The sequence below is a fragment of the Oreochromis aureus genome, unplaced genomic scaffold (assembly GCF_013358895.1).
Source record: "Oreochromis aureus strain Israel breed Guangdong unplaced genomic scaffold, ZZ_aureus HiC_scaffold_32, whole genome shotgun sequence".
NCBI classification, from domain to species: domain Eukaryota; kingdom Metazoa; phylum Chordata; class Actinopteri; order Cichliformes; family Cichlidae; genus Oreochromis; species Oreochromis aureus.
In genome coordinates, this window is record NW_024108868.1 from 817,577 (window position 1) to 844,776 (window position 27,200).

General features: G+C 40.5%; 1 protein-coding gene across 1 annotated transcript; it reads right to left on the minus strand.

Annotated features, from left to right (window-relative positions):
• Positions 1 to 1,481: 1,481 nt before the first annotated feature.
• Positions 1,482 to 27,165, minus strand: LOC116322535 (small conductance calcium-activated potassium channel protein 2). The gene is given in 10 exon segments (XM_039607728.1): positions 1,482 to 2,041; positions 5,547 to 5,616; positions 8,408 to 8,416; positions 10,239 to 10,366; positions 10,441 to 10,554; positions 10,708 to 10,849; positions 11,140 to 11,558; positions 25,903 to 25,998; positions 26,387 to 27,012; positions 27,015 to 27,165. Coding segments are annotated over 10 exon segments (2,031 nt in total). The 3' UTR covers positions 1,482 to 1,765.
• Positions 27,166 to 27,200: the final 35 nt, after the last annotated feature.

Genomic DNA, 27,200 nt, shown 5'->3' on the forward strand with positions numbered 1-27,200 from the left:
ATCGTTTAAGTCGCATACAGTATAGTCTGTCATTGGTTTCTATGCTGCTAAAGTTTGTGGACTGAACATCTGTGTTTTGTCAACTGTCTGATTGATTTATTGTTTAATGAGTGAGCTGGTTGAACAAAACCTGTGATGGATCTCCTCTGACCCATGCGATGCTCTGTGAACCTTGGAATGGCTGTTTTAAAAATACACAACCATTATGGTCGTATACTGAGTAATAATGCATAAAAGGGTATGTTGGACACATCAGAAGATTTCACAGTTCATATGTAGCTAGAGTGCATTAATGACCAAAGTGGATATATGAATAAAATCAGAATATATGTTAAATCAATTGTGGACCGTAACATTTCCAAGTGTAATAAATGCCAATCACATTTACCAGCCCTGCTCTTCCAGCTCATCCAACCAGTATCATCCAAAGCATATGCTGTAAATGACAGATGGAGTGTGAAGAATACCACAGTTTTTAAATCACACTATTTGTTAATTATGTTCAGAAAAGAGTCTCACAGACAGTTTTATGTATCTTAACTCCAGTCCAAGATATCCTTACCGTGTGCTAGTTACGCTGAATCTGCCTCTTAATCGATCCCACGTTGTTGTTTGTTTAGTTTTAAGAGGTGTGCTTCTCCTCATTAAAGTATATAAAAATAGGCATTTACTTTTTAAAAGGTAGATATGGTTACGGTTTTGTTGTTCAGCATTTGTTGTTGCCCAGCTGGGATGGCAGCAAGCATAAATAGCACAGGCAAAAGGAAAAAAAAAAAAGACAGGAGGTGAGACACAGCGAGACAGGGGTTAATTAGTAAATATATGATCACTCAGTAAGTTTCTAAAGACCTCTGTAGGCCTAAGATGATGCTTCTTTGTGAGAAACAGAAAGGGGGCTTTGATTTGAATCATTAACACTAGCCACAACTCGATAATTGACAATAATAAACCCATGCCCGAACATTTAAAATGTTCTTCTTTTAATGAGCAACGTATCTTTATATCATATCTTAGTCAGCATTGAAGTGCATTGATTAAAAAGTAAGTGCAAGTACAGGTTCTGATGCATTCATTTTTACTAGAGGATTAAATTATTTGCAACGTGGCCCCCCAAAAATAGTCATTCTACAGGGGCACTCTGCAAAGGAAAACCACTATAGTTGATGCTGTTTCTAACCTAAAAGATATATGCTGTTTTCCTCATTTCAAGCTTTTAAAGTTATCTCTGAGTGACAGTGTGTAGGAGCGATTTTCATCTGGCTTCTGCTGTCAGTTCACTCCAGTCCGTAAACCGTAGTACTTTTCCTCAATATCACTGCCATGCTCCCTGACTGATTTCTCAGTGGTTTCTCGGTTTCCTTTGAGGAACACAGAGACTGAATCAAGCCAGCAGAAGCACAAAGTCTGTGAGAAGCACTATTTTAGTGCAATAGTTTCACACTTGGCAACCCTGCTACCTAAAACTGGCTACCTCTGCATAGAGATGGAGAAGAGTTCTTATCATAGCCCCATCGATAGGCCTTTTAGTTGTTACTGAGGGAAGCGCCATTATTTTTATGTCACCAGAGCAAGGATAACAACATCTTTTGAGGTAATAAAAAATAAATAACAGCATGAAGTTATCCATTAAAATGTATTGTCCCCAGTATCTTGGATTCTGTCATCAGAATTTGGATAATACTTATTGAAACCATAAGGCTTTACGATAAATGCAACTTGGCCATATGATGGCAAAAGTCTCCAGTGGAGGCGTTCCCCCTGGACTCTAGCTGCTCTCCGAGGAGGTGGGCGGTGCCGTGGAGGACGACCTCCGTCGGGACACTGACTGTGAGCGCTCAGGGCTGTGTTTGTCATAAGGCTGGAGCTGCACCTCCAGGAAGTCCCTGTGCTGCTGGCTGATGACCTGGCTGATGAGTCCGGGCAAAGCTTGCAAGTTACTCAGTAGAGTCTCCAGCTTCGTCTCCAGCAGGGCAATCCTTTTCTCCATGTCCTCCCCTCTCTCATTCAGGTCTGATACCATGTCATACATGATGTTCTGAGTCTGGAACAGGAGAGATAAAACACGCTTATTGCTATCATTTTCAAACCGATGTTACTTTTGATGGACCACCAGAAAATTTATTATAGATTAAAAATAAAATAGGAAAATGCATTTTATCACTTCAAGATGCACTGATAGTTCTGAAAAGAGAAGAAAGAAAACTGGTTACAAGAAGCTACGAGTGCTAAAGATTCACTGTTCAAACACATCAAAGTCAAAGTAAAGAATGACTTTAAAATAATAAACGGATGTATATCTATTTGTACGTCTGTCTGAAAACAATACTCACATTCTGCCTGCAATTTCAATGTCAGCAATCGTGAATGAACATCAAAGGCGCTATGCTGTGTAAAAGTGCAATAAAAGTTCAGCTAATATGATGCTTCCACAGTCTGAGTCAGCTCAGTAAAGCTCACAGTTTCAGATGTTACAGGATTTTTCACTGTATTGCACAATATTTGATTATTAAACCAAGATAAAAGGAAGAAAAAGTCACTATCAAATTCAAGGTATTTTAGGATTTCCTATTTCTCTTAAATAACAACAAAATGTTCATGACTGAGTGCAGTAATGACACGGATACACTCAACGGCCACTTTGTTAGGTACACCTGCTCCACTGCTTGTTAATGTAAACTTCTAATCAGCCAATCTCATGGCACGTCTGACATGGTGAAGATGACCTGCCAAAGTTCAAAGTCAATATCAGAATGTGAAAGAAAGGTGATGCTAGAGGTCAGAGGAGAATGGCCAGACTGCTTTGAGTTGATAGGATGGCAACGGGAAGTCAAACAACTCCTCGTTACAGCTAAGGTATGCAGAAAAGCATCTCTGAATGAACAGTGTATTGATGGGCTACAGCAGAAGACCACACTAGGTGCCACTTCTGTCAGCTAAGAACAGGAAACGGAGCTACAATTTACTTGTAATGGTGTCGGGGATATTTTCTTGATACATTTTGGCCAATTAGTACCAAATAAGCATTTAAATGCCACAGCCTAACTGAATATTGCTGCGGATCTTGTCCGTCTCTTTATGCCCTTTATGACCATAGTGTGCCCATCTGCTAATGGTTGCTTTCAGCAGGATAGTGCACCACGTCATGCCTGTCAAATCATCAAAATTGTTCTCAAATGCCCTCCACAGTCACCACAACCTAATCCAATAGAGCACCTTTGGGATGTAGTGGGATGTGAGATTTCCATTATGTGCAGCCAACAAATTTGCAACTGTGTGATGCTGTCATATCAATATGGATCAAAATCTCTCAGGAGAATGTTTCCAATCTGTATCACGAAGACTTAATGCAGTTATGAAGGCAAAAAAGGGTCCACCCCGGTATTAGCAAGGTGTATCTAATAAAATGTCCAGTGAGTATATACACCTTACGCCACACACGAGATCAGCCTGTACAGAACCTGCATAATATGACAGGGTGGTGAGTGCACCAATGTTTCAGTTTATGTGTCAGGCTGAATGCTGTCGTAATACTGCACGGTGAGACGTTCCTGCTCCGGCTTCTTGAGCTGAATCAACAGTTCAGATTTTACAAACTCAAAGATTTTACAAACTTATGATACTGCTATTTTATCCATCTTGTCTGCAATGGCTGGTGTCTCACCCAGAGAAACCTTCACCATCCTTCAAAATAAGGTCAGAGGAACATTATGGGAGCACAGTATCTGCCGTAAACTGATCTAGAAGGGTGAATTTTATTTGGACAGTTTACAGGAGTTTTTGTTTTCATGCTGACCAGAGTACATTAGTCTGTGAAATTGAGGAGACAGGAAAGGTGCCTGCTGACTTGACATGATGCTCTTCTGATGCATCAGCCATCTCATAACAGGCTATTAAAAACAACAACAAGAAAAGAAAAACAAACAAACACACACACACACAAACAAACAAAAAAAACCCCCATGAAAATTATATAACTATAACTACTCTTCTCTAAAACGGTTGGGATTCCAAAATAGTCAACGACAACCTAAGAAATTCATGTCACATTCCAGATGGGGAGTGTTGGTGATGCTGCTGGAAGGCGGTCTCTGAGGTACTATTCAGTGCAGGACTAATAACCCCTGGCAGCCTAGAGGCGATGTCATCCATCACTTACCTTGTCCTCTTCTGATTTGAGGCGGGGATGATGGGATAGCTTGTTTATATGAATCAGTGAGGACTAAGGAAGCCATGACACTACTTAACCTGACAACTGTTGTTAGGGTTGTGCTATTAATGTCAAATGAATCCTATAAAGGTCCATTTTTCTTCGTGTAATTAAGAAATGATTGCATCCAGGCACAGGCCTCCAAGTTTCAAACAGTGAAATGAAAGGAGAACATGCTCAAATATGGTGGAATGGATGCTAGAGAGCAAGAATGCCATTAGTAGATCATTGAGGAACGTATGTGATGGAGCAAGAATACAGGTGGTTAATAGACATCTACTTGGGCTGTAATGTAAAACCGCAAATTGACATTATAAACCAATTTCTGTTCAAGACGAGGGAAGAAGAGCGAGCAGAGTGGCAGAGATGGTTGTTAAAGCCACTTGAGCGAGCAGTTTTGTGATTTAAGGATATGTACTGGAAAAAATGAAAAAGAAAAAAAAATCCTGTGGAAGGAAACTGCATTCAACCAATGTTACATCGCTTATGTCACGCTGGATGAATAAACAGGGTCTGTATAAGTGACTCTGGAGGAGATAATGAAATAAGGGGATACGTTGTGATCTGAGGAATTTCACTGTGCACTGCAGTGGCAATGCATCTTCCAAAAAGATATGTTCAGCTCTATTTAGCTCCGTCTTTCCACCGAGAGCGCGAAAAGACTGAGACCACACTGCCCTCCTATGGCTGCAGACTCTTACAACACTGGCCATAAGCCACCTTACTCAATGTCACGTCGCAGGTTTTGGTACTGTTTTACAGCATGAGGTGATTAGGCAATATTAACTAATACCTTTCATGACATGCTGGCCTGGATCCAGTTTGACTGTGGTGTACTTTTGAATGTCAGAGTGCTCTGCTTTTCTCTCCTGTTTTTCTCTGCCTTTATTTCTGGCTGAATCATCAGATCACAGTGTGTCTCCCTTTCCAGGTTACTGTTTCTGCTGTGTCAGGCTGGCGCACTGCCTGGTCTTTCCCTAAGGTTTGTCGACTTCTGTTTAGTGCATCTGGAGACAAACATCAGAGAATACATAGAGGGAAAAACTGTGCCGGGTTTCTCATTACTCCCATTCAGTGATTTTTTTGTCCGGGGGACAGTGATTTACACTGCAAAATAAAGATGCGTTATTATTTCATACCCCAAACAAATTGAATTCCAGGTGAGTGCAGTCAACTGCAATCAACACACAGATTGTAAAGCCTGTCTGTTTATTTGACACCTGTAGACTTTATATTAGAAAACACAACTAATTCAACCAGTCAGCTAGCATGCATTGGATTCAGCCACACAGAGGGAGGAAACCTACAAAGGCAGCAGTGTACTGTTAGTCTAGCTTACCTTAGCAAGGTCCACTAGTGAGTTTGCTTGGTCATTCAGCTTATGTTGCTCCATTTTAACACTTCTCAATCTGAACACAAGACCATTCAGAACCCAATAAATTAACGCTATTAGTGTCGATATGTTTTTTCTTTTTCTTTTCTTTTCTTTTTTGTTGTTGTTGTAAATTTGTGCACACACAAGGCATACACATGGAGAACACTCCCAGGACATGCATAGGATATGTGTAGAGAATGCAGGGTTTGGAGGGGCAGTCTGCTTGGTTGAGCTGCATGCAAGTGGAAAGGAGACCACATAAAAAGAGAGGGTGGGGGGAGGACAGGGAGCTGCCACGGGGGTGAATGAAATCAGCTCTGCATCCTACTCAACCAATACACACCACAAGGGAATGGCGGTGGGGTGTCATATCTGGGTACAGTGTAAACAGCATTTGTCAAGTCCTAATGTTTGTCTTCCTGACATATGAGATTAGAAAACATCAACAGCAAGGGGGAAAAAAGGTCAGCTGTTGTTCCTGTAAAGTTCCTTCTGGTTAACTTTTTCTCTTTACTATTCCTATTTAGTCACTCAGAGAGCCAAAAACACCACACACTGTTTTGTATTAACACAGAGGGTAAAGTTTAACCTTTAAACAGCAGCTATAGGCCTGCTTCCTTTTGAGACTTTCCAATATTCCCATTAGAACAGAGAAAATTGCATCATCGTGACAACTTAAAGAATCGTTTTAATTGTTAATTACGGGCAGGAAATGAAAAGATTTTTCCAGAAACTCTCTCGTGGGCTTAAAAAACCTGCAAAACGCAAATTTTTCTATCACCCAAAAATCCTACCTGCAAAGACTGAAAATTGCCTACTTTATAAAATGTGCTTAAATAATTTACAGCTCCTGTTTAATTGTGCTACTGAAGCACCTTTTTTAAACTCTTCTTCTCAGGGGACTTAAAACAGCAAAATGTGCACTACTGTAGAGTATTAGCCACATGTGGCTTCAACATATTAAAGAGGGTTTTTTCCCTTCCTTCTGAATCGCTTAAAATAATAATACACCGTTAATACAGTCTGACTCTTAGGTGATGATTGAGGGTCAAATTTTAAGATTGCTGAAGACGAAGAAATTCAAGAGTCTTTGAGGGAGACGGATATTTCGTCGAGAAACTCCCAAATGTGCAGCGAAGACCAACAGAGAGTGCCACAGAAGCCACTAAAGAAAACTGCAGGCATGGGGCAAAAATGTCCTGGCACCTTAGCCCCATAATTCATACAAAGAAGGCTCTCAGACAAATGCAGAACAAATTTCAAAACATCACTCTTATATTCTTCTAGCTATAATAACAATAAAGAAAAGAGCAGTAGTCTGCTCTAAATTACAGAAGATAATAGGTGTTCGGGGTTACATGGTTTTGTAGTTGACATGAGACCTGTTAGAAATATACATTTCACAATTGGATGACCAATAGCTGTTAGAGGGCAGGTTGAGGTGAGGGTGAGAAAGCCTGCTGACCTTCTATTTTATATTCAAAGTATGTTTTCCACAATCAGTCACTGCTCATGGGCACTTCCCTTTGTGAACGGGCACTTTATATGCGGTTGGTGTTCATCGGGGAAAACGGCTATGCTAAGCGTTTCAATCTCAGTTAGTGCTGCTCCACATTTTTTACCCTCTCAAGTTGCTTTATTTGTCATGACCTCCATTAAACTCATGGTGAAAAGAAATGCAAATTATTCTTCAAAGTAATGGATGGGTGTGACGTGGTTTTTTTAACCCCCCTTGTCCCTGCTGACCATTCACACTGTTGGTCACAGTTGCAGCCTCTCGAGCACAAACGGGATTTCTTTGAGGCTTTACCCTGACCTTCCTCTTAGGTCACTTCCTCTTTGTTCAATTCACTGATCTCTGAGCTAAAAAGGGCTCACTGTCCTGCTTTTTTTTTTTTTTTTTGTCCCCACTATGGTTCCTCCTTCAGCCTTGAGCATGGAAAAAGACGGCCTCCCAAAGGGAGACATTTGATTTCACAGCCGTTATGGCCTAAAACATTCTGCAGGACATTTGGCTAGCACTTGTGTGATACCGTGCCTCTAGCACGTGTCATCCAAATGACCTCAGTGTTGTTGTGTCTCCAAACTCTTCTTGCATGGCAGCTGCATGTCGTTGCTATTATGCTGTTTACCAGCCACGACAACAACAATGGACTGGCATCTCTGCTACTGTGTCATCCAACAGGGAAATGGAGGAAATGTAGCTGCAAATGTCGTAACAGGCGTAACAATGGTTCCACTTGCCGAAAGATGACCCTGAGCCCAGATCTGTGCGAGCGTGGCCGCCGGGCGTATCGCATGACTTTTAGGGGTATCACAGAACGTACACGTCTGCAGGCTAATGCCGCTCTGGTCGTCATCCTTCGGTGGGTGAAAGCACAGTTGATTGGAGTTTAATCAGTTGCTTTCTGATTAAAGATCAAAAGTCTCATCACATCCATGCAGAAATGGAAAGAAAAACACCCTCCATCATTGATAATTGAAATTCACTTAAACTGCATCTGTGGGTGTGTATACAATGTGCAGCACATGTCTGTTCACTAACAAGGTGCCTGTACCGGTGATTTAAATCAGACAAAGAAAAATGTGATGCTGTGTGTTTCGTCAAACTAACATGCCAGCTAAGAAAAATACACTTTTAGCAGGTGTGTAAAATAATCCGTGACTGGGTTGTGTGAAGCAAAGATTTTTGAGGCATGAATTTCACTTATCAAATGAGGGAGTGTAATTTTTTTTTTTTTTTGTAGTAGTTATTGGGTTCAAGGACAAGCTCTCGTTAGCATGCACACAACAGGTCTGTATCTACATGAGAGGCGAAGACTTACTTTCGAGCTCTATTGCATTGTGTCGACACAAACAGGAAAAACAAAAAACAAAACAGGAACAAAAAGGAAACATGAAGTAGACAAATGAATTATTACAATATCAGATAAACATAGTCAGATGGCAAACTCTGTTTGCTCACGTCTGGCTGCTGAAACCCTCATCGCTACACTGTCACCTGTGAAGAGCAGCCACCGCTTCTCCTGACTTCTCTCATCTTGAAACCAGTTTTCATTTCACCCTCGTGGATCGTTTCTGGTGGCTGCAGCTGTTTTTGTTCTCTGAATCTAATTTAGCCTTTTCTGGTCCTATAAGAAAGACAGTGAATAAAAGCAATCTTCCTATTAATGCCGGCAAACCAGAAGTGTCTGTTTAACAACAGTTTTACCTCCTCAACTAATAAGGATGTGTGAGCAAAGTTTTCACACTGTCTTACAACTTTGACCAGTAGAGGAAGTCAAAGATTGCTGTAGGCCTATTACAAGCCTCCACTTGTTAATCCACTTCCTGTTCTATATTAATTGCACGCCAGAGTTTGTCTGTCACCCCCTGCGATTACGCTACAGGCCCTACTTAAAACTCTGCCACATGAACCCCGTGAACACTCTGCCTCATAACCAAGACCGAATCTCTCTAACACAAAGATGTGACCGGGAGATGTTGATACCATGCTGAGTGGTCGTTCCAAGCACACAGAGCTGAACGTGACTTTTCCCAACTGAATCTGGTTCTTTATAGATTGCACTTTAGCTCTGAGCCATTTCCATTATTAGGCTGTCCAAGAGAACAGGAGGTGGACATGAGAAGCCGTCATCAATGCCGCGAATCACCTGAACCCAACAGCAAGGGCATAATGACTCGAAAAGCAGCAACAATGAGAGAAAGCTATTAAACTGCAAGTCTGGATGTGGGTTGCAGCAGCAGCAGACAGTTTGTATATATTTGTGTCTCCCTACCTTCCCAATAAACATCCGAATGTCGTTAAAACTTAAATGTGTGTCCAAAAGATTCATGAGCAAAGCAAAGTTGCACACAGTAGACCACGAAGACTCATATATATATATGCGTGTGTGAATAAAACCACAGAAAGCAAAACAAACATACAAACAGAGGACATTTTTACTTGAGCATGAACAATATACCAGCGTATTTGCTATTATTTATTCTAATAAAGCGCCGAGGTGATTGCCAGTTAATGAAAGAAGCCACAGTGTAGATGTGCTGGTAAGCACTGTAAGCTGAAGGAAAACAACAGTGAGGTGAGGTTAAAATCAATACTGTTTTGGAGTGAGATAGCACTTTGGGGGTCCTTGGGGACCCACTAAAACACTAGCTGACAGGTGAGTGTCTGAGCAGCCGCTAGAGGAGTAGAAACTGAAATGTGTCAGCCCTGAGGTCAGCCTGACATCTGACTCACAGCGAAGAAGACACACAAGACTCAACCTGACAGCAAAAGGTGGAGAAATCGATATCATACTCCTGTGAATTCTGTAAAACCTGCATATTTTGAGGTAAAATGAACTTTACACAGAGTTTCTTTTTCATGATGCTAGTTTATGCCTTTTTAAAAACGTGTAAATGCTTTACAGGAATCTCCAATGAGTCATTGTGTATATATAAATATATACATATATAACATTCAAACATCAGCAGAGGAAGTTGTGAAATCAGTCAAGTCGAAGCATGGTTATAAAAATACAAGATCCTCCAAATCTATGAGCACATAACTTTGCTACAGGTGTCAAACAATTCAGATTTCAGGTTTGTGTTGCTCTGGTGAATGAAATTGCTGGATAAAAGTGGCGAGGTCAGGGTTAAGAGCACGGCACCTACTGATGAATGGCTTGGAGAAATTTTCTCTGGTGCTTCCTGACTCTGGCGTGGTCCATCTTCCTCACCAGTTTAGTGTTCTTGTAGATGAGCCACGTCTCCCTGAGAACGTTCATAGCTGTGTTTTTCACCTTTGGGTGCAAAAACAAAATTGGTTAAGACTGTAAAGAAATAAAGCATCTGTGACACCTTGCAGAGCTTTCACTTACTCTTTTGTTAGCTGGGTGTCCATCATAAAATTGTGAACATGTTTTTCAGCTTTGGTTAATTCCAGTTTCTTCGCCACCACAGCCACCACCAAGGCAGTGCAGCCAGCGCCCTGGGGAGCCAGACAAAATATACAGCGTTCCTTTACTTGTCAATATTTTTCAGTCACGATAAATTAACAGCAGATCGGCTGCTTTTACATAATTAATAAGGGTCTTTTAATAGTTTCACAAGCTGATAAAAAAAACAAGCATCATAAGCTCACCATAATGCCAGTCAGGAGGCAGACTCCTTTCCCACAGTACGTATGTGGGACCATATCTCCATAACCAATGGTAAGAAACGTGATTGAGATCAACCACATGGCTCCAAGAAAGTTGCTGGTTATGTCCTGGTTATCATGGTACCTGTAATGAATAATAAATGTAACAGACTGACACACCTTCATGCACCTGAACAAACTGATGCTCACGACTGCTACTTATTTCTTTTTTTTTAAAAAAAAGAGGTTTTAGCCACTGTAATGCCTAAAATCCAACGTTTCAGGACTCTGCAGTTTCATAATCTTTTCTTATAGCTTGTGTTAATCCTTCTATCTTGATGCTCAGACAGAGAGTGAGTATTCTATCTATTTTAAGCCTTATCTATGTTTCATGCTGAGCAGCGCGGCATAGCATGAGAAAACTGATCCAGGCACCTCTCGCAGGCTCTCACTGTCCATGCAGCAATTATCCATAGCGAGATGGTGAAGACCAGCAGCACAGTGCCGGGACAGATGGTCATGAGAGTCTTCATCACAAATCGCGTGTTAAAGTTAATCTTGTTGAGTGCACCGATGCTGCGGGATGAGGCATCGGTGAAGAGCTTGCTGTGCAGCAGCATGACGCGAGCGATGAGGTACAGCCGCAGGAACATGGGGATGGACAGGATGATGTCCACATCTGCGTCCGTCTTGGATGCCACGTAGGAGTAGGCCAAACGTGCCGTCCAGGTGAAGGTGTAGTTGCCTGGGATGGGGTGTATGGCGCACACCAGGATCTCCAGGCAGATGAAGAAGATGCGCTCGTATGTCATGGCTATCCTCCAGTCATCAGCTCCGTTGTCCACCATAAATAGCTGCAAGGAGAGGGCACCGTGAGGGTGATGAAGGGTAGAAAAACCAACCAAACGAAAGAAAACAGCTGAAATTTTCATCATGTTGACACAGCACACTACAGGAAATCATTAAACCCATTAAAGAGTAAACAGCACATTGCCTCAAGCCATTAAATTACATTTAAAAAAAAAAAAAAAGAACTCAACAACATTTGGAGGAAGTGTAGCCAAAGAAAAAGGAAAAGATTTCATGACAAGGGGAGGATGTTACAAGCTTTCAGATATTTACAGATATATACAACATGTAATGACGGCAGCATGGCCTAAATGTCATATCTGTGTTTGTGAGTGCACCACACCAGGTGTGTAAGTTTTAATGCCTTAAGGAACGTTTGTTGCGATTTTTCCCATTTCCTTTAATGTCAAAGGTCTTTGTAACAAAATAAGACTGGGGCAGGGTCATGTTTACCACTGTAATGCATCACCCCGTTTTTTAACAACAATCTCAAAGCATTTGAGAACTAAAGCTTTGAAAGTCAAACGTTTCCCCATTTTTGCTTGTTGTGGGATCTCAGCTGCTCAGCTGTTTGACTTCAATACAGACTCACTGTTGCAATGTGTGTAAAACACTGGAAATCTCTGAAAAAGACTTCTGGATGGCAATATGTTCCTCTAAAACCTGTGTATGCCATTCAGCATTTAAGACGCTTTTGGAAATGTGGAAACCTTTGGTTGTTCTGACCACAGCAGAGTTAGTTTTCACCCCAGTCCATCTTAAATGAGCTTGGGTTCAGAGAGGAATTGTGTGTTTATTTTCTTTGATCTGAAAGCGTCTAAAATGGGACTACATAAAAACGGCTTCAATTCTTAAACAGTTAATGCAATACTTTTGTTACAGCCATCGATTTAAATCTGAAAGTCTGCACTTCACCAACATCTCCATTGCTTGATTTAAAATCCACTGTGGCAGTGGACAACTTAACTGATGGTACAGTAAACGGTTATTTCAGCATCAAATTTAAAAAACAAAATAGTCCAAAGACTCCAGATGTTCACTTATGATTGTAAACCAACTTTCTTTAAGGTTTTACCTTTTCAACAAAACCGAGACATTTAAAGATTGTCAGGGCAGTATGGACTTTTTAAAGCTACTTTGACGTGAAAACTAAATAATGTAAAAGAAAAAAAAGAAAGCCAGAAAACGGCAGACTCATCAATACTGTATAAAACAGCTTCTGCATACAATAAATTATTGAAATTTCTGGAATAAATGACAAATCTTAGTGTAAAGCATCTTAGTGCCTATAGAATAAATTGTTCTGTAGTTGACTGAAGATTTTGACTTCATCATTAAAATACATTAAAATAAAATATTTTTACATCAGACAATACATTAGCGGTGTGCAGTAAGCATTTTCAACTTCTAAGCAGTATACTAATGAGAACATCTGCCACCTCCACATTAGCATTAGGTGCTGATCGCCTGGGCACCCTGACCAGAAGGTTGGCGGTCTCACTGGGGACCTCAGTGTGAGTGGATTTCAACACCTCCCATCGCTCTTCTCCTCCCCGTCCTTTGTCATATACGCAGCAGCTTTCTCACATGGCCACTCCTGCTGATGTCCCTTCGCTCCTCTTTATCACTTTCTACAGCTATTTTCAACTCGTGTCCTCACACGACTACCAATATCAGCTCCTTCACAGTCCCCACTTCTCACGCTTAAGGTTGTAAACAGGTGATCTCAATTTTATACCTGTTATTTTATATTGTGAGGCTTGTAGATAAAAAGCCTTCCAAACCGTATTCCTCTCTCTGACACCTCGCACTGGTATCCTTTTTCTAACGCGCCCGCTCTATCCACTCAATCACATCAAGGTCCTCCGCCTGTACAAGCCGTCACAAGTGGCAGTAGATTTTTCACAAAATGTTGTTGTCAGCAAATCTAAGCGAGGTTTCCTGGCAGCTTTTTTTTTGCCATGAGAGCAGACGCCTTTATGAAGGGGAAAAAGAAAAAAAAAACTGCACTATTATGTGTCGTCAGAAACCTCCCTAATGTACTCGGTAATAAATTATGGGGTGTCCAGTGACTTCTCAGGCTTAACTATGATATACAGTACAATGATTTTGCTTACAGCCCTCTGAAACAACATCCTCCTGCGCAGTTCTGTTCATCTTTCAGCTCAGAAATGTACAAGAATTACTAAAGGAAAAGGAACTTCTTTCAGGGATTTAAAGATTTCAGTGTCCTCCAAAAAAGTAGAAAATATATATCATATCTTCAATAACATATATCATATTGAACATATATCAAAGTAAAAAATATTTAATGTGATATATGTTTAATACATTTAATATACTACATTAAATATATCATACATGTGTGTTTGACTTAATATAATGAATGTTGCACATCTTCACAATTTGTTCTATTAATGTGTTATATAATACTGAAGTATTTGTTTGCTTACTCAATGGTAAGAAATGAAAATCAAAAAATAACCCAGATATTTAATGGAAGAATTAGTTTCAGGTTATGCTGTAAGTCACGAAAAATGTACAGTTAAAAAAAAAGCCATGATGCTCGCTGCAGAGTTTTTGTGCTGATCTTAATGCGAGAGAACAACTGAAACTCTGCAGTTACTGAGTTGGCAGAGCGTTAGCGAGTTTTACTCTCTGTGCCATTCAGAAGCACTTTCGGTGATGCCGCTCTGTAACTTTATGTGGTCTGCAACTATGTAGTTGAGTTTCTATTGTTCCTAAATGCACATTTTGCAGGGCAACATCTCACAAGCAGTCAGGTCATCTTAAACATGTCAGTGATATAACTAGAGTGGTGGAGCCATCAAAAGTCCCTTTTGATTTCTCGCTTGGCTCCTGTTAAATCTGGAATTGAATTTAAAGTCCTTCTCTTCCCATACATGGTCTTGAATAATCAGGCCCCATCTTATCTTAAACACCTCATAGTACTGTATCATCCCAATAAAGCACCTTACTCTCAGACCACTGGCTCACTTATGGTCCCTAGGATAAAAGTAGAATGGGAGGCAGAGCTTTCAGCTTTCAAGGCCCGCTTCTGTGGAACCAGCTCCCAGTTTGGATTCAGGAGACAGAAACGTCCTCTTCTTCTAAGATTAGACTTAAAACTTTCATTACTGATAAAGCATATAGTTAAGGATGAATCAGGTGACCCTGAGTGATCCCTTCGTTATGCTACAATAGGTCTAGGCTGCTGGTGGATTCCCATGATGCATTGAGTGTTTCTTCATCACTCACCTCTTTTAACGCCCTGTTACTGTGTTTATACACCACTCTGCATCTAACCATTAGTTATTATTGATGTCTGGCTCCACAGCATGTCTTTTGTCCTGTCCCCATCCCCCAACTGGTCACGCCAGATGGCCGCCCTTCCTGAGCCTGATTCTGCTGGAAGTTTCTTCCTGTTAAAGGAAGCTTTTCCTTCCCACTGTCGCCAAGTGCTTGCTCATAGGGGTCATCTGATTGTTTGGGGTTTCTCTGTATTATTGTAGGGTCTTTACCTTATGATATAAAGTGCCTTGAGGTGACTGTTGTTGTGATCTGGTGCTATATAAATAAAACTGAATTGAACTGAATAGGAGTAAAAACATTTTGAAGAAAATTAGATGACCAATTTTAGAATAATTCATCATTTGCAGCAATGTTAGTAAACATTATATTTGAAGAAATCCCTACACACAAAGGACAACACTGAAAAACAAAACTGACTGGCACAGAACAAAAAAACACGATACAGAAATGCTCCTGCCAGCTCTGCTCGTGTAAGATGGACTGAGGTGAAGTGGAAAGCTGTCTGTGGTCTTATGTATCAAATTTTAAATTCATGCTTCAATTCATGCGTGCTGCTCTAACCAGGCTAAAGAGGAGAGGGACTGTTCGGCTTGTTGTCTTGCTGTCAGGAAAGGCCTTATTTGTTTTTGTAAGACAATGCCAGACCCCATTCTGCACAGAGTACACAGCATGGCTCTGTTGCAAGAGAGCCAGGGTGAAAAACTGTCCTGTCCGCAGTTCAGACCTGTCACCTACTGAAAACATTTGGTGGATTAATAGGCAAGAAAAAGACAACAAGAAGCATTTGATTTACAAAACTGCAGCAGCTGGTCTCCTCAATCCCCAAACACTTAAAGAGTGTGTTGTTAGAAACAGAGAAAAACCTGATCCTAACCTTTTTAAAATGTGTAGCTACTGTTAAAAATGTGGGTGTATTTTTCAAAAACAATTATATGCCTCCCTTTCAGCATCTATTACTTTGCCCTTGCACTTTTAATCATTTATATTGGGCTTATATGATTTGCAAATCAGTCTGTCTTAACTTCATATGGTCATAATTTTCAGGACACTCTGGAGGCATACATCATGACTCGGCAGTTTGCCAGCTACTCTCCATTTAATTTTGAATTTCTCATTATAGAAGCAAAAAGAAAACTGTCCCACTCCTGAAAGGCTAATGGGATCACTGACCTAGATTGTAATTTTAGCTGTGACATGTTACCTAAAAATGGAATCGCTGAAATAGTCATGTTTCTCACATCTTAAATAAAGCTCCCCATTCAAAGCGTTCATCTCAAGGACAAAGCGAGCGCAAGAGAAATCAATAAGACTGCACTACAGACGTGTATGAGTGCTCCACATGCTACAGTTTGACAGCTTCAAAGACTCTTCGAGACTACAGCTTCAGCTGCTTTAATGCAGAAACGGCACACTGCACGCTTATTATAGCTTCCGAGCCAAGAAATGTGCAGGAAATATCAGCTGTCAACAAGCCGGCACAGTACAACACCAGCCAACAACAACAGCAACAAGTCCCTGAATAAATGGTACAACAACCCCACGTAGCCTCTGCAGCTCGTTTGTATTTATTCAGAAGCTACAATCAAAGTCCCCCGCCCTCCCCCAAACACAGAAAACACGTGAATTAAATTTTCAGCGGTGGTTGTTCCTATCAAATGAGCGACACTGAGCTCCTTTAACAAACTGACATCTGTCAAAGAAGTGTGTAACTCTAACCACAGCTTGTCCTGTTCGGCTTTCCAGCTGAGTGTAATGTAGACATGGGAACACAAGCTGTGTCTCCACTCACACTGTGGTCTCTTACTTACAGAATTAGCTCTCTGAAAGAGGCTAAATCTATTGTTTGTACGTGGCACAAGCGACGTTTTATTTTACATTTTAAACAACAAACCGGTCGTGTCAAAAGCAGTTACAAAGTTTGTTACCTCCAAACAATGTAATTAAACATTTAGCAGGAGCTTGCATAAGGAAAGCCTACTTGGTGAGTAAAAGCAATTATGGTAATGGATGACCTGAAATACAATACTCATGGGGCTTTAACCACACAGCATGAAATATTTCATACTCGCTGGAAAACCAGCAGTTATGACATCTTTTTTTTTTTAAAAAGAAAAAACTTATGTTAACAGTGTGAAAAACAAAAGCCCTGATGAGAAAGAGAAGGTTAATTATTTACAGCACAGATGGTTTAAGTACTATAAAAACAAGCTTTAAATATAATAATTTCAGTTACATCATAGTTACATTTTTAATGTTAAGAATGAAAATAATAATAATAATAATAGTTAAATATGAAACAATTAACAGAGGTTGAAAAAAAAAAACAAATGAGTCCACAAGTAAATTTTGTGGTGATCATTAAATTATTATTAAATTTTTTATTTACATATAGACAATTACATAAATCTTAAAATTATAACCTCAGAGACATAATTATTAAAAATATGTCTAACCTAACATTAGATTAGAATAAAGGCCTGTGACTTGAGAAACATACCTGAAAGTTTAATTTTAAAATAAAGAAGGTAAAAAGAATCTATTTATAGCGGTAAGAGCTCCGCATCTTGACCTCGTACACAGTGGATCATTCAAAGGGAAGATTTGAAGATGAAAGTGAGGCACAGCTAGAATAGAATAAATCATTTTTCTCTTCACTCAAATAAAATCTTGTGCATAGACTTTCTTTGTCGTGTTCACTGTGTGGAAACATGACATTTAAATTCAGTTAATCTTTTGTAAAAGTGGCAGAAACTCTTTTAGGTGTCACTTAGCAACCTAGTTGATAAAATCAACTTGCTCAAATGCTACACGTGTATGTTACTTAGCGTAGACTTGTTAACCACTTTATTAGGTACATCTATTCAAATGCTCGTTAATGCGAATATTTCATCAGTCAATTGCATGGCTGCAGCTCAGTGGATTTAGGCTTATAGACAGGGTCAAGATGACCTGCTAGAGTCAAAACCGAACATCAGAATGGGACTGCAAGGAGATTTATGTGAGACTGAATGTGGCATTGTTATCGGTGCTAGATGGGTGATGATCTATGAATGCACAACATGTGAAACCTTGAAGCAGATGTGCTACAGCAGCAGAAGACCACAACGGGTGCCACTCCTGCTGGGAAACTAAGGCTATAATTCGGCTCACCAAAAATGGATAACAGAAGCCTAGAAAAATGTTGTCTGGTGATGGTACAGCCAGAAATTGGCATAAACAAGTTGAAAGTGTGCATCCATGCTGCCTTGTATCAGCAGTTCAGGTTCGCCGATCATGTAATGGCTTGAGGGATGTTTTCTTGACACACATTGGACCCCTTAGTAACAACGCCAGTCTACCTGAGTATCTTGGTGACCATGTCCATCCCTTAATGGGCATAGTGCGTGCACCCATCTTCTGATGCCTGCTTCCTACAGGATAAAGCTCCATGTCACAAAACTCAAATCATCTCATGATCATGGTTTCTTGCATATGACAGTGGCCTCATATGACCCGCACAGTCACAATCCAATAAAGCACCACGATGGGAATGTGGAGCTGAAAAATCAGCAGCAGCTGTGTGATGCTGTCATGTCAGTATGGTTTAAAAATCTCTGAGGAATGTTTCCAGCACCTTGTTGAACCTGTACAATGAAGAATTAAAGAAGTTCTGAATGTAAAGGGGGATCTAACCTGGCATTAGCACCTGGTACCTAATATAGTGGCCAGTGACATTTCTAATTAGCACAAAGTACAGCTCAGAGTGATGGGAATGCCATTAGGTCTGTGAGGTTATAAACTAAAGGATCAGGTAAAAAAAAAAAGACCTTAATGGCATTAGATTAAAAGCTAAGGAGTCACTAAATATATTTCAGTACATCCTGGAGTAAAGACAAACATGTGCACCTTATTTAATGGAAATCCATCCAATAGCTGCCCAGACATTTTATTTGAACGTGAACTGTGTGGTCACACAAGAGATTAGGATTTATCCTTATCTGCTCAGTATGAATGCCTATAATAAAGTTTTATGGTCGTTCCTTTAATAGTAAAATGGCTAAAAATGTAGTCGCAAAAATAATTGATAAAAAACAGGCCTTTAATTCCTTACAATCTATATTTATCACGTGGATATTCAAAGACACATTTGTTTGTATCTATATATGTGTCCTAACCTTAACTGTGTGCCTTTATTCTAAAACAGCTCTCTCCAAACCCCACCTTACCTCAGGAAAAAAACCTAAAATCAGTTCAAGAGCACAGACGTTAATCCCCTGCAATGTACAACAGAGCCCAGGGAACAGAGCGCCAGCCTGTTTCTAACTCGGGGCAAATCAAAGCATCAGCGGTTTCTCTTTGACATTCATCTTGTTTTCTGATGGACTTAAAATACAGTCTAATTACTCAGAGTGCATGCCCCTTTCCCATCATCGAAAAGGCTTCTTCATGTCAGTCTGAGAGACAGCACAGCCGAATATGTCTTGAGCTCATTCCCTGCCTGCCGATGTCCTGCGTCTGCACTGTGCAGCCCCAGAGGAGCTCACCTGCACTGCTAGCTGGGTTGGTTACTGGTTTCACTACTCTCAATATAACTAATGGAGTGCAGCTCAATATTTAATCTGTGTAATGTGGAGATGGGAACATATATCTTGTCACTGAGAATGAAATCACTCAATCTCATTAGTGAATTAGGTTGAGAGGTTCAGTCCAATTAGGCATTAATGCAATGCTTTATTTATGATATCAAAGTGAGCCACTAAGAGGCCAGTTTGCAGAATAAATCTGAAGCTTTTGCAAATTCTGTTTGCTTTCGCTTCCGAGATTAAGTCTCACATTTGCATGCACAATTTTTCCATTCGAGCAAAGTGAAACATTTCCGAGCCAAAGTAAAAGCTCAGTATAAATCTTTCTTTAAAGTGCTGTGGCTGCAGCCAAGTCGCCACACATTAATAATCTACATTCAGCTGCATGTTTGGAGTCACACACACACACAAAAAAGAGCAATTTAATAAATAATCTTCAGGATCCTCAGCTCTATGGGTGGTTTGGTATCTCTGCCCTTGAAAGGCGGTACGTTCAGTGAAAACATTGAGGTCACCAGCCAGTGGTGGTTATCTGACTCCAGTCTGGAGTCTCAGGTAGAGGACAGATTTCACTGTGAGAAATGCAGAGCGTCTCCTGCAGTTACACCATATCTCTGACACATACGCAGCACCCAGGGGCAATCTGAAGAGCGCAGCCAACTTTGGCTCTGGCAGGATTTTGCTGGCACAGTTTGGGTGACGTGTTGTTGTTTTATATCTTTCTGCGGAACCGAAAAATGTAATATTGCGCGACTGCGAAACATCAGCGCAGACTCTTATCGCAAAAGTACACATCAAAGACAAAAAACCCAACCCAGCCCCTAAAGCATTTTGCATTAGTTTAAGAGAACTCAGCAGAACTGTCATCACAAGGTAGAGTGACACAGCAATGGCCTTAACACAACACTTTGATGTGAGAAGAAGAGAGAAACTTGCAAAATGTCAGTTTGTGTTTGCTTAGAAAAAAAGAGAGAACTCATCAACCACCTCAGCAGCTTGCAGCTCATATCAGACTCTGACAAGGACAAGTCAAAGTTAGGAAAGAGCTACACACTCTGCTTTATTAACTTCCACAACACAGCTGCATCGCTTAACTAAAAAGTCTAAAAATTACTCATCTGGAAATATTAAGGAGACGTATAATAAGATTCATGCTTCCGGCTCTTTATCAAAGCTGGTGTGTAGAGGGAGGAATACATATAATTTTCCTTGTGGACACTGAAAAAAAAAAAAACTAAGGACAAATCTTTTTCTTTTTTTAAGCACACTCAGCTCAGTAGGTCACTCCTCACTGCCAATGCAGCACAGCAGTTGTATCCCTAAACAAATGACAGCCTGTGTCCAACCTCTGTCCTGCCTGCTCAGAGTGACCTTTTTGAGTTTTCAGTCACTCTGCATAGAACAAACTTTGTGTTGTGGAAATCAGAGAGCGCAGACTTTACCGAGCTTGACAAGTAAATCAGTTTTAAGGGGCTAGAAGTGGTGGGGAAACCATTTCATCACCCTGACTTATGCCTCTACATCTGACAGGCATCTGTGAGTACACATGGATGTGCATGCATAATCTACTTCACTGCAGGAACAACATTTCCCACATGGAAAAGTGCACTTTAGAAACAGCAATTCATATTGCAACATTGCAAACACATTAGGCTCTCGTAGAGGCGTAAAAATGAAGCGCGGGGGATGTGGATGGGGAGGGCGTGTTAAAGCTAAGAACATTGCATAAAACCGAATAACACAACAGCTGACAGAGTGCTGATGCAGTAATGCTAAATATGGATTCAGTCGATGGGTGGGTTTGTGTTTTGGTGGGCGCTGTGGTTTCCAAACTTTTTCTCCAGGGGACGTCATTTGCAGATAGAAAATAAAAATATTTGGGTTGGTGAAGCGCTACATGGAAATCTATCATTTAAAGCGATGAGTTTCTGAACTCAAGCTCTAATGTCAAACATCTGGAGTACATGTAGTGTGCAAAAGTCTTGAGCCACCCTCATTTCTTTACATTTTGTTAGGAAAATGGGAAATAGATGCAGAAATTGTCGAAACAAATATAGAAACAGAGCTTGAACTCTTTTAGACAAGCTTTCTCATAATTTCTTTTGTCTTCGGAATAGTTTCCAGGCTTCTTGTTAAAGCGCTTCTTTGGATGCTGACATGGCAGAGCCTCCACTGTGTTCACAAAAGGCTGTAGACACTCTTTGCATCAGACCTGTTGCCACTGAGACTATTTCTGATGAGTCTTCATTGAACTGTAGATGAGTAAACCGGAGCGTCAGATGCATCTTTTAGGTCCTGCGTCAGGTCTTTGTTGGATATTTTTCCAATTTGTCAAGGACATAACTTTCAGAGCTATAGAGTTTTTTAGACCTGCCACTTCTTGTTTTGTCCTCCACTGCCCTGTTTCCTCAAAATTTTAAAGACACACTCCACAGCATGCTGAGTTATGCCAAGTTTTCGATTAATAGCTCTTTAGGAATCACCTAAAAGGAATCACCTTTTCTTCCTATTTTATGTCTGCCAAACTGGTTCAGCTAAAGAAATGGGAACAAAGGATGAGCTTTTGTGACAGGATGCTAGCAACAAAGTGTCTAACAACTCAATTCAGTATTCATTCTTTGCTAAGTTGTGTGTTATGTGTAGACACAACACTGGCTGATCCTTGAGTTAGGTGTTTTTTAATACTTGAAGGATTCATGCAGTAGGTAAAAATATTCCTCTGAAAATGGCCCATGTCCAAAGAAAATCTTTGAAAGACCTCCATCCTGGAGAGCTATTGTTCAAGAGCACTTTAAAAAATTACACGTCTTGTTCCTTGGAAAGAAAATATGAAGAAATTGCCATTGGCTTTTGCATTGTAGTGCACATTTACATTGACTTCATTCATAGGAAAATACTGTACTTTTTGCTTTGCTACACTTACTTCTTGGCAGCCTTTATGTGAGGTAAACAAAATATGGTCAAAGACAGAATGATTCAATTATCAGAAAGTTAGTTGGCAACTGATTCCTCTTTAGGTTTAGATTATTTGATAAAACACGAGTTTTTAGATGTTACGTTGTTCATTTCTTTGCAGCGAAAGCTTCTATTTCTGATATTTTAGGTAAACTTCCTAATCACATTTATAGATACATAAGAAACACTTTCAGTAGCTTTACTTTCAGCTGAGCTTTTAAAATGATTGACTTTATATAATGATTTTGTACTTTGTTGTTATTACTTGTATAGCATCTGATAACCTCTTTGCCACTGCCAGATTTACCTGTGTGAATTTACTGAATCACTGAAAATGTACCAGTCAGTAGTCGTATTCTTCCACCTGTTAAAGTAATGTTTCTGACTTTGGAGAAGCTTTTCTCGAAAGAGTTTCCAAAACTGCCAGTTAAGCAGATAATCAAGTTAAAAATTAAATGCCAAATTAAAATCAAGAACCCTCCTCTCCCCCAAAATTCTCGTTTCAGCTCATCTGGTGTGACAATTTGCTGGTTTTGTTTGTATTACATCACTGTCAGTGTTTGCAAGCACTGAACAAAATCCTCTGCATTTAATAATGGAAAAAAGGCTAATTCAGCACCAATAAACTATACCAGATTATTTAGCGATATAGTGGAGACTTAATGATATAAAATATGAAGTAATATGATGTCAAGTAGAAAAATGCGCATTTAAATCCATCCATCTCCATCAATCCTAACTGCAAAGACACTAAAGTCCAGGTGAAACTGGACATACACACTGAACAGATCACCAGTGCATCACATGACTAACATCTACACCCAAACCAGTTCAGAATCACCAGTTAGCCTAACATGCATGCCTTTTGACATTTGCACTCAGCACAGTGCCTGCAGATGACCAGGTTCAATCCCAAACCTTCTTGAAGAGAAGTGAATGTGCTAACTGTTGTATCACCCCAATTTAAACATCTATCAAAATATTGGCAATGGTAAAATTTGCATTGGACTAGTTTATGTCGTTCCTAATGCACCCGGCGTAGCACCTCACTGCTAATAAAAAAGTCAACCTTCAATCAAGATTTTCAATTTGGGGCATTACACCTTCATTTAGTCCTGATATTTAAATGTTTAAGGATTCAATCTGGAGTCTGTTTTAGTTTATCTTCCTTAAACAAAAAATAAACAGAAAGAAAACAATCAGTTTGTTTTTTTCACAAGCGTATTGAGAAGCAGGCAGCATAGGGACAGAGAAAATGAGAAAGAAAAACACATTTTAACAGCTCTCTCTGGTCTCTCTCTGTTCTGTGTGCTTGTGTGTACTTGCGTTTACCATCAGCAAGACAGATTCAGAATTAATTCAGCCCTCTACACATGTACATGTGCACGTTTTTGAAGGCACATATGTCAATCTGCAGGAACCAAAAAAGCAACAACTGGCACAAAAAACAGCAACAACTGACACAAAAGAGCCTCAGGCAGGGAGGGACGGGAGCAGCTGGTGTGGTGGATGTTGGAGTATAACAGTGTGAACTGGATTTAAATAGTGAGACAGAGTCAGTTCCAGGAACTGGTTACTCCCAAAGGGAATGTGATGAATTAGAGGACAGACCTTATAATCAACTTGTATATTTACAGAGCAGGTCTAGTGAGTAAGACTGCGGTGACTTGATAATGTTTTCTGACTCATCAAAGTGTTCCAGCTTCTACTTCAGTCAGCGTGAATATGTGGCGAATTGCAATAATCAGCTGTGAAGAAACAACTGCCTTAATAAAGTTTTCTAGGTCAACAAAGGAGGAAATGTCTTTTATAGTGGAGAGAGAGCTATGTGGGGTGAAAAATGTTTTGGATATTGACGTGACTGTCAGAGGGACTTGATCAAAGATGTCTGAGCAGCCTGCCTGTGTGCTAAATATGCATCTGCTGACAATTAAAGGAATGGAAAGAGGGCCTTGCTTTAGAGCTAAAATAATCACTTGAGCTCAGGAAACAGCCGTTCTTCAGAGTCATTTTAAGCAGAGAAAGAGATTTAAACTTCTTGAATCCATGTTTATAATATACAGATGTGTTGCTGTAACATTGCAGCAAGGATATATATACATAAAAGTAGTCTCAGCGTCTCAGCAAACTGGTTTCCTGTGAATGGGAACAGTAACCGCGTGGCTGATGCAGGACTAATTTAATACCTCTAACTAAACAGAAACATGCTGTGTACAAAGAATGTCTCTTTACATCAAAACTAAATTGTTACACCGGTTGGCAGCCGATAAGCAAATGGTGAATAAAAGCTCTGTTTATGGATTTATTTATTCGCTCTGTATTTTAGCAGAAATGTCCAATGGCCAAAAAAAAGAGGAAGAATAAGAAAAAAATGGGTTTGATACTTTCATACCAACTTATGATTTTCTTTCTAATTTATACACAGCTCCTGGGAACCATCTGCAGGGGAAATGAAACAGCTTCTGTTGTGCGGTGAAATATGATAATGATGCCTTTCTACCATCTCTTATGAAGAAAGGTTTACAATGTGAGATCTCAAGGCAGTGACATATTTTACTGTTGGGCTATTTTAATGACTGATCCTCTCCTGGGGTTTGTAGCTGCTAAATATACCAACAAAGCTGATGAAGATTCTGTTTGCCAGATGCAAGAGGTAAGAAGTGATGTTTTATCAAAGTGCAATGCACTATTTCATAAACAAAATGAGGCTACGTCTTGAGTTTGAGACTAAATAGACTGGCAACAAAGTGAAGAAATAAGGTCAGATGAAAACAGCTGGATCAGCTTTTACAGTTCAGCTGAAGGCATTTTAAAATCACCCTCTTGGGCAAAGGTAAGAAACTCCATTAACATGATTAAACATGGCGTCGCATTTATTCGAGAAAATGCTTGGGTGTTTCTTTTCAGGTGAAGCTTTTCCCATTTAGGTGGATTTAAAAGAAACAGACAGAAACACATCAGGCACATGAAAGCCGTCTGGCATGCAACGTTGGTCCACGCTGCAGGAAGTGAAAATTGGTGGCAAAGACACGAGTACTGAAGCACAGTAATGCAACAATGCTCTGAGGCATGGTCATAAAACTGTCTTGTTGGAGCATCTCAGGCTAATAATCATTCATCCACTCAACCCTGTGAGGAGTTCCTTAATCTTCCCAATATCTATAATGAACTGTTAATGCGGCTTCAATAGATGATGATTTGGCCTACAACAGCACCAGTGCAACAACCTCTCCCATCATTTAAACACTCACAGGGCTGCAGAAAGTCTTTGATTCTTTGAAAGAAAAAAAAGATGGCAAAGAAACAAGCACACATTTCACACGCTTCAAGATGTCCATGCATTGAAGGCACACAAGACTTAAATCTGACACTAAATGAGCAGCAATGACTTTAAAATCAACCTGTAACATTGTAAAAGAAGGAAGAAAAGTGTGCACAAATACAGCAGATTAGACATAAAACTGATAAAACATTTTTGATTAAAACAAAAACAAAAAACAACAGAGTGCATCAGCATTACCTGTATCTCCTTTGCATGGTAGATGATAATCAGCCCCAGGAGAATGATTGTAGAAAGGCTTATCAGGCATTTTAGAGCTAATGAATACAGGGATTCCTGCAAAAGAGCAAGGACAGTAAAGCCAAACAAGACACAACAACATGACAGAAGATCTTGTCTTACACGCTGGAGTAACTCCTACTAATGTGACAAAATAGATAAATAAATAAGTAAAACTGCATGATTTAGCTTTTAGGTCACAGTGCAACAAAGTCTAACATTGCAGCTTCTTCTCCCATTCATTTTTTTTTTGGAAGTGGTGGTGGTGGGGGTCCCTTCATGGCTGGACAGCTGTGGGCCTTTTGGCCTGCGTGCCTGGGAGAACACTTTATCCTTCCACAAGTTGTTTAACGTTAAAACACTTGTTTCGTGAGTCACCTGCCCCTAAATCAACTCTAGCCTACATGGGACTGCGAAGCACGGACTTTGAGTGGGCTATACGCACCTTTCCATACGCTCCCCATGAGAGTTCAGTCTCTATAACCATAACAACGATCCCAAACATCCCAAAGATTAAAGCGTAGTCGCTGAGCCGTTTCCTTTTCTCAAACAAGGCCCTCCTGTGCCCCAGCTTCTCCCCAATGTTCTGGTTCTTCTTTTTACCCGATTTGGCCCCGCTGTGGCTGCAGCCTCCTCCGTCTCCCGATGCGTAAGGCATCAGGGTGCTTGAATTATTCTCCGGCTTGGATACTAAAGTGTCCGACGCATCTGCGGCGGAGATGGGCTGCAAAGGCTGGGACTCGGAATCAAACTCGTGTATGTTTCTGCGGGACGAGCTCAAGTTGCTCAGCGGCCGCATTACGCCGCCGTTGTATCTGCAGCTGCTCATGGCTATTTCATTGTAGGAGTTACTGTCTTTGTGGCTGCTGCCCAGGCTGCCCCGCTGCCTATCGCGGCAATGCTGCTGCTGCTGCTGATGGTGAGGATGATGATGATGATGTCTGGATGAACTACCATGACTAGAAGGTGTGAATTCGCAGACGCTGTACTGGCAGCCTTGCCTCGAAGACGTTTCCGAAGGTGTCCTTAAAGTTCCCACAGTGGCCGGCGACGTCCCGCGAAAGACGAGGCTTTTCTCGCATCACAGGTGCAATTATTGCAGGTGCAGCATTGGTCGTGCTGCTTGCCGAGGCGATCCTCGCGTCCGCAGTAGTGCTGGTACTTACAGTGCTGGAGCTGCTGCTCTGGGAAGAAATCGTTCTGCAGCTGTAATGGGGTTTCCATGTCAGTGCTGCTTTTAAAGCAGCGACCAGGCACCA